Consider the following 8,786-nt stretch of genomic DNA (forward strand, 5'->3'; position numbering starts at 1 on the left):
TCTTTCCGGGCACTGGAGGTTGGCAGTTTCCATTATATGGTTTTGCTTTGAAGGGAACACCAATAGTGGTGCACTGACAGTGACTCTGCAGCACATAATATTCGTGCTAAAGGTGACCAACCATGTAAAGACAAAAGCATGCAACTAGAATGTTTGTTTTCCCATAGTCTATCATGAAGGATGTTCTCAGTTCGAACATGTCAACACAAACGTGGCACCTAGTTACCTTTAAATGGAGGATTGTCCCTTGTGGGTATGACACATTGAGTATATCAAGAGCACAGTAGACTACAAACGACCCATGTCTCAAGAGCAAGCCCCTGATGTTGCACATGTTCCTGGCACAGATCACGGGAAGCAAAGCACCTCCTCTGAAGCACCTTGCCGAGTGGCTGGAAAAGAACCCCATGTTTGATGTGGATCCGAAGTGGTCACAGCTCGTCAAGGAGAGGGTGGGTTACATCCCTTAGCCCTCTGGCTTTCTTTATTCTCTTGTTTTTGCCATTTCGTTGGTTTGCTCCTTCTGTCTTATTTCTGTCTAAATCATTGACTGCCTCTAGGGATGTTGATGCTGTGAAGTGTGAACATAGGATGATTTTGCCACCATGTTGAAATTATGCCAAGAAAACACTTTAATTAGTGCCATGTAGTCGTGATTTTTTGCTCACATACATGCCCACTGACCTTGGAGACTTAATTTGTAACGAGTTCACTAACTGATGCCAAGGTTGCAAGACTAAAATCTGCTGAGGATGCTAGCAACTTGGTGGTGTGGTGCAATGGTGCTAGTGGCTTTGGCATGTTGTCCTCCACCAGAGACGTTATATTTGTGGGTGCCGTGTGCTGCGATTTGGACACACCTTTAGGCAGGCCCAATCAATCCACGATGATGCACAATTAATTACTGTGGCATCACTCATGATCGTAGTTCTTGCGACATAAATCCCTGAACATTCACTTTTACATTCACCTGAATATTTTAATTGGCATTGTTTAGTGTGATGGCTGTTTATCAACTGTATCAAATCAACAGATTGCATCGGCCCTTTTCTATCGCATTTGCTGCAGTTTTTGTTGTTGCAATGCCTTGCCCCTCTCTCTGCACAGAACTGCAGTGCTAATGCGGATACTGTGTGTTGATATTTGAGCTTATACCATGGCTACTATATCCATGTTCAGTACTTCCCTTTACAGCGCTTGTGTTCCGATTTAGTGCTTATACTTGTGCCACGTAGCGCGTCCTTTAAAGTAATAGTCATGGCAAGCACGATGTGGCCTAGAAGCTCCATCTTTTTCACATGATGTTGTTAATGAGCACCTTATTTTGCACGTTATATGCATGGAAATACTGCACCATTCAATTCTAACTAATAAGCATCTGCATGCCCTATAGCCGGAGCAGAGTGGTTCATTTCACATGTTGCTACAGTGTGACTCGCCATCTTGTAAATTGGCAAGAAGTCTTTTGGTGGCTTGGTCTGATGTACTTCCTGTCCTGTGCACTGACACTCTTTCTTCCTGCAGAGGTGGCTGCAGCATTCCAAACAAAGTGAAGAGGCAAAAAACCAAATGTCTCACTTGAACGCCTCTCCAAGGCGCAAACGTGTACGTATAGTTCTCCCTGTGCTTGCCTATCACCTGTTGCAGAGCTCTGCTGGGATGCTTTTCTGATATGGTCCCATAGCAAATATTGTCATATTTTGCTTGCTTTTGCTCTTTTAAGCGTCTCTGTTCAGATGCAGCCAACATAGCAGTATACGTATTTTGCAAATATGAAAATTGTGCTAACTTGTCAAAACCATAAACTCCGCACACCTGCGAGTAAAAGTCTGAAGCACCTGTTCCATGAATTGCAAAAAGAAAGGGACAAAGTCCCTTATTGAAAGGCCCTTTGGGACAAACTCTTTTGTCCCAAAGAAAATCTATTTGGAGGCTCTTTTGCCAAATATGCGCTTTAGCTCTGAAAGCTGTGAGCAGCTCTAAACAACGGTTTGAGGCTAATGGGTGCCATTTCTGTGCAGCTTTTGTGACTAGTTTTTTTTTTTTTTTTTTTTTTTTGTGCTATGGAGACATTGATATTTGTTTACGTGTGTACTGAATCTCTCACCTCTGCACTTGCAATTTCAGTATAGTACTTGAATTATTGTGAGTGCTGCATCTTGTGTGTTTCATAAGTTCTTGCAGTGCCATAATGTGTGTATACACAAGTATTGCATGTGAGACTTTACCACGTGTTTTATTCAAAACTGTGGGTTCCAGGAGTTAATCACTGGTGAAGTGATGACTCTTGATAGACTAGACATCTTCTAGTAACACTGTGCACAAAAGTAACGGACGTAGTCATCTTTTTCGTGAGAAAGGCTGCATTTGATTCAGTGTAATTTCATATCACATGTGTAATCGAACCGCATTTATATGACACTCGTTAATACGACAACCTCGCTTTATGACCCTCTCTCTCGGGAACCGTTCCCTCCCAATGATCTCCGCATGTAACTCTTGTTTGTTTATATGACAATGACCGGTATTTTCTAGGGGCGAACACGTGTACTTTACCCTCGTTACTATGACCGTTACTACTTCACGTATCATACAATACAATACAATACGTACAATCGTGCCCCATGTGGAGGCTCACCCCGGGACGGCTCTGGCGTTGGCGAGAAACTGTGTAACAAGAACATTAAAAATCAGCCTCCATATCTGCCTACACTTTTGTTAAAGGGCTAGTATAGCTCTCTAAACATTAATTTGTGGGGTTTCGTTGTCACGGGGAGTGCATTTCCTAGTTTAATGAATCACTGCTCCACCTTTTGCCAATTTGAGCGATATAATTTATCGGCAATGTACATAATTAGAATTCAGTTGAGTTAAAATTTCTGTGCACAAAGATATATCCATGACATCAGTGCGACAACAGGGGGTTTCTATGACATCTTGCCTGGTTGGCAGCCATTTTCATGGGTCGTCAAGCACGTTAATGATTTCTTTGGTCGCTCCTTCTGTGTAATTCTTCACGTCCCGAAGTGTATGAGAGGACGCTCACATGTGCCCATCCCAGCAGAATGTAACACGGGCTGATGACGTTCTCATGATTGCAGCCCTTCTCTGTGGGTCTAGGCACGCTGTCGTGACAAAATGCGGAAATCAAGCAAATCTCGAAACTCAGGAAAACCAGGTTAAAATGCAGGAAAACTTTGGAAATATGTATGCTACTTTTTTTTACGAAGGGGTGGAGAGTGGTTCAGAGTAAAATTTTCCTGCCAGACATATTTATTTTAATTATGGTATGGAGTGAACTTTCAGCACCTTTTTGTGAACATCTAATTGCACTGGATCTTGGATGTTCATGGGGTGCTGTATGGACATAGCTGTTCTAGTAAACAAGCTGTTCTAGGTCAATGTCTACTGTGTGATGTCTGCTAAACACAAACTTTCGAAATGTAGAGACATTCGGCTGACATCATTACACACTCTGTCAGCATTGTACAAGCTCAGAAACAATCTTGCAAAGTGATTGAGAAAGGCTGGAAGAAAACTTTTCAGCACAGGATCCTGATACAAGTCACAATTATGACAGGATCGTTAATTTTTAGCGCAGTGGTTTGGATATTACATAAGACGTTAGTGCATTTATCATTTGCATAGCTAGTCTCTCCACTATCTTTCTTTTTTTCTTGTGTAATCAACAAACTACTCCATGGCTGCATTTGGGTGAAAAAGTGTTGTAATTGTGGGAGTAAATATGAAGTCCTAAGCTCATTTCTATGAGTAAGTTTACCCTCTTCATTTTTCACTTTTTCCATGCATACTTTTTGTAGCAACTATTGAGCACATTTGTTGAGGTGCTCTACCACACATCTTTATAAACACACATGTGTACACATGTAAACTACATAGTAATTTGAGGTTGCTATGTTGTATTTGTGCCAATATTGTAGTTAGCTTGTATTTTGTAGTGATTGAGGACAACCAATTTTCAGAATGCTTTTGGTGGCATCAGCATTATGCTCCTTGCAGGAATTCTTTTAGTATGTGTTATCAGGTCCAAAGCGGGGACGTACTCCGGAGCCCTATACAGGCCTGGTTTTCATGATGGCTGGTACTTGTTTCTGTCAGTTGTCCCTTTGAATTTCTGCTGTAGCTGTTGTGCTGTTGCATCAAGGAATTGCACATCAACTAGAACTTCTGTGCTTAGTTTTTAATTAAGTAAATACAATTTTCCCTGTGCTGCACATGCTTTGATATGTAATGCATGGAAATTATACAAGGCACATGTGTTTTCCTTTGTTGTTGTTCTTTTGTGCATACATGATGCCCAGCAGTTTATTATTGAGCATAATTCTTGGCTGACTAAAAATAGGAGTGCATGCACTACATAACCACTAATATAATGCTTCAAATAGACACCTGCATTGCAAGGTTACCCCACACAGCATAAGCGAAGCTTCTAAGATCACTGGCCTGTACGGAACTGCACATGCTTCCTTTAAAGTAGCGAGCTGTACTGCTTTTTAATTGCACTGCAACCAGTGGCATATTTAGGGAGAATTATTTTGTGACACTCAAAGTTGGAGTAGCAAATATGTGCTAAATATTCCCCTTGCACAGTTTTTGTTGACTACTTGTCGCTTTAAGATTTGTAGACAATCCAGAAGCCTACATGAATGCAATCTTTTCATATTAGTTCTGATAGTCATGCATTACTGCATCACAGCATTTGTTTGGCATAGCAAATAATGTTTCAGGTTTATTTTGGTGCAGGGTCATCTCCCGGAAACCCTAAAGGAACGCGCGACAACCCCTGACAGTAAGCGCAGCAGGAGGACTGCAGCATCCCTCTTGTCGAGCTTGCATCAGTCTGGGCTCGCGGGGGCTTCATCCTCCTCCACTTCCGGGGCAGCGGCAAACCTCGGGTTTCCCTCCACCTCCGCCCTGAATCCTCTGAGCTTCACCAGCGGCATGCTGGGCAACTTTCCAGGACTGAAATTTTTTATGGACCCTACTAAGTCGGCTACTACCACATCATCTCAGTCTTCATCGAGCACTACTTCGCCCCTTTTCCTGCCATTTGGGGGCCTTGCAGGCATGGGCCTCACCAATCCTCTCTTTGGATTTCCTGGGCTAGGATTCCAGGGCCTGCAGCAGGGCCCCTTTGATGATGGCAAGGATGGGAAAGCCAAAGATGGTGACAGGTCGACATCTCTTCCAAAAAGCGAGCGCCATGGCAAGGTTCCTACAACAACAACCTCACTTCCAACATCATCAGCTAACCTTGCTTCAACTTCGTTCCCTTTCCTTTATCCATCTGGCCTTCTGTACAATCCTCTAGGGTTGGGGGGCTTCTCTCTCCCTACGAATATGTCTGCATCCTTTGCTTCTCTTGCACAAGCTGGACTTGTAAATGGGTTGGGAGGCCTAGGGGGAACTCCCACTACAGGGGCATCATCTGCCAAAGGGGCCTCCCTGTCAAGCTTGAGTAGTCGGCGAGGTCCCTCGGTCACTTCAGCTCTCAGTGGAGTGCGGAGCAGTGTACTTCCGCCACCAATGACTTCAACAGCAGTCGCACAACCAGCAAGGAAGTTACCTGTCTCAAGCATGCCATCGTCAGCTCCTATCCCACCACCTTCATTGGACTCTGATGATGAGAGCCTCATGGGAAATGACCTAGATGATTTAGATGATCTGGATGATGGAAAAGTGACCGATGACAAAGACAACACTGAAGATGAACTCGATGAATCGCCATCTAAGACAGCTGACGTTAAAAAGGTGCCAGCAGAGCCAGCGAAAACTGAAGCAAGTACAGTGACTGAAGCTAAAGGAAGTGACACAAAAAAAGCTTCAGCTGAAATGGCAGAAGAGAGAATTTTGTCATAGCCACGGGGCACCTCGCACTAGTGATGGAAAGGCCTAGCACGTAGCAGGCTTCCCACCTGTCGCTCTTTCTCAGCATTTTGTTTCCCTTTGAGTTTCCCGAAGGACAGACTACGCTGGTGGTCATTATCATTTTAGTTTTTACTCGTGCAGTAATTTCCCCCCCCCCCCTTTTGTACATGATGTACTCTGTAGGAGGTATGTTTTTATACTCTGCATTATTTATCATATCTGTGTTCAACTCTTGTGTGTAGTGTAACAAAAGGTCATTTTTGTTGAACTCCCTTCTCTAAGGTACGTTTCAGAGCTGGTTTCCCCATACCCTCCCCTTTTTTTATTTATTTATTACCACATCGTTAGCCTCATCTCTACGGGTTATGAATCATGCAAACCAGCGATTAAGATCTTCTGCCTCTCTGCATATTTCCTTGATATTTGAAATCATGTTACATGAGTATTTTAAAGAGTCTGTAAAAGTGTTTAATGACGTTAGGGCAGTCTGTTGGGACACGTCGAGCGCTCACTTTCCGTACCATGTTGTGTGAATTCAGTTGGAGTAGGCTTCCTTGTGGGTGAAACATTCCTGGAGGCACTTGAGGATATTCTTCCATGTGCTGAGCTACTGCTCTGTCTGGTGCATCTCTTCTGAAAGCTTAGGAGTGCTCAGCTGTGCGTCCCCCAACAAAGATGACAGTGGCAGGGAACTTGTAAATAATCTGTTTTTCTTCTCCTTTACCGCTCTCAGGTGCAAGTATATTGAAGACTGAAAGCACACGGAGGTTTTTGTCGCAGCTAAAATATTTCTCATGACACATGGAAGCAGGCGTGCTTTTTGCTTAGCTTGTCTTTTCGTTCTTTTTTTTTTTTCTTTTTTTTTTTTTTAGGATCTTCTAATTCTTCTTTTGTTTTGTATTTCACATTTAGTCAGTGGCTCCTACCCTTTGCCAGACAGCTGAACTGTAGATAACTGTGCAGTCACTGATGTGCACACAACAGATTTAACCTGCAAAGCAACATTGACAGTGACAGTCGTGTTTGACAACGTTCGGGGTTTCGAAACATCGAAGGTGGGCGAACAAGACACTAACAAATCGTGGCACAATGCTAAGAGTGTTTTTAAGACAATGTATAGAATTGATGCTGTTGTGTACAGAGGTTCCTTCCCTCTTCAAAGCGTTCCATTAAAGGCTGAGGGTAGATCTGCCTCCACAGAGATCGGAGTCAAGTGCATAGTTTAGCCCTTGCATGCTGCAGTCGAATGAGCTGTGCAACTGCATGAGTGGAGCTCTTTCCATTCTGTGTTGACATAATTTCTTTTGATTTCACAGAATTTTTGCTGTACAGTTAATGAAGGTTGCGTAATGGTTCAATGTTTGCGACGTCCTGTTTTTGTTTGTTTGCACCATTGTGTTCCCACATTTGATTTTGGTATTACGCTCACATTAATATGCCGTGTACCTTTTATTCTTCAAGTCTCTATTATCTAGTGCCTTCTCCTGTACCTTTTTTTGCTGTATTTGGTAGGCTTTTTTTCTCAAAGCTATCATTTTTATCCCTGTATCTGTCCCAGATTCCTTGTGGAATGATATGCAATGTTACATGTTAAGTCAATTGTGTCCATTTTTCTTGTGTAAAATGTACATCTTATTTATTTACTCCTCTCTATCCTGGTATTTCTTGCTTTTCCCCTTTTGTTAGCATCAAATCACGTATGTTGCACTGTATTGTACCATACTTATTGATGTGGTTTGCTCGAAGCCATGCGTATGAGAGGCATGATAAAAGGTCTCTGACTGCAATCTTTGTGTTTTCCTTTACATTTAGCAGTAGCTATCTCAGAAGGCGGGCACCGAGAAATTTACATGAGTCGTGCCTTCTGTGTCAAAAATCCTGTACATGAAATGCCGTTCAAAACAAGCTGTGTTGGACATTTTCCAACGCTAAACCACGTCATAGTGAATGAGTGATGCAACCTTTCGTATAGTCTTTGTACAAGTGTATCAAATGGAAATGTTGAAAGTGAAGATGAAATGAAAATAAAGTTGTCTCGTGCTTCAGCTGGTGTGTGACTATTCAGTCCTTTTCAGTCTTCTGCTATACATTTTCTATGGTGCAATACTACACATTTCCAACTAGTATTGCACAACTTTTAGGACTACGACTAGTCACCACACTGTCATACGTTATAGATCGCTATTTCTAGGAACTTGACATCCGATAACTATTTTCATGTTTGTATTGCTGGAACCCAATAATTATGACATTTCGATAACAATTCGCATCTACGACCATTCCAGTGACTTATACCTTTTAAGTCAGATCACAGCACTGTCATGTGATAGTACAAGACTATTTTGAGGTACCCGTGCATTTTACAGGTATGACTCCACCTGTGATATTTTATGGCTATACCCAAGTGATCCTCTCTGACATGAGGTAATACTAGCTATATGGGGCAGTTATGATGGTGTGGATGTTGGCATATCGTGAAACATTTTCCATTGCTGCACAATCTGACTTGAGTAGTTGTTCCAGTCAACGTCCCAGTGAAAACAAGCAAAACGAACAGCTGTGAACGTGATGGATGTCAAGGCGCTTGACCGGTAATCAAGGAATGCGTGGTTCAAACCCTGCCGCTGTCTGGCTTTTTCTATGACTCCCATATTTCAACCGAACAGCTGTGTTCTCCGAGAGTAAACCTTTGCTGTCCTTGAAAGTGAACATATTTGACACAGGTGTGTCTGGTTGTCCTTGTGGTGGTTCCGCCTGTCAGTCCTTGGGTGGCGCTTTAGTGTAACTTGATAGTGGTAAGATGGGTAACACAGTTTTCTATTTCACACAACTATTTATTTCCCCTAGTCTCGGGTTCTTATCATGGGCAATTTTCTGTTTTATGTAACCTTGCAGTT

At 42.6% G+C, this 8,786-nt stretch overlaps 1 protein-coding gene across 9 annotated transcripts in view; it reads left to right on the forward strand.

The window, feature by feature from the left end:
- The window catches only part of LOC135377822 (chromodomain-helicase-DNA-binding protein 7-like), a 135,207-nt gene extending 127,273 nt beyond the window's left edge, over window positions 1–7,934 (forward strand). For 8 of the 9 annotated variants that reach the window (XM_064610515.1, XM_064610518.1, XM_064610520.1 and 5 more), the window contains 3 exons: window positions 348–452; window positions 1,525–1,605; window positions 4,765–7,934. In XM_064610515.1, the coding sequence (XP_064466585.1) occupies window positions 348–452; window positions 1,525–1,605; window positions 4,765–5,880 (1,302 nt within the window). In that variant the 3' untranslated portion in view covers window positions 5,881–7,934. The remainder of the gene's footprint in view (window positions 1–347; window positions 453–1,524; window positions 1,606–4,764) is intronic. The other variant, XM_064610523.1, reaches the window with a different exon arrangement.
- Window positions 7,935–8,786: the final 852 nt, after the last annotated feature.

This window comes from Ornithodoros turicata, chromosome 1 (genome assembly GCF_037126465.1).
Source record: "Ornithodoros turicata isolate Travis chromosome 1, ASM3712646v1, whole genome shotgun sequence".
NCBI lineage: Eukaryota > Metazoa > Arthropoda > Arachnida > Ixodida > Argasidae > Ornithodoros > Ornithodoros turicata.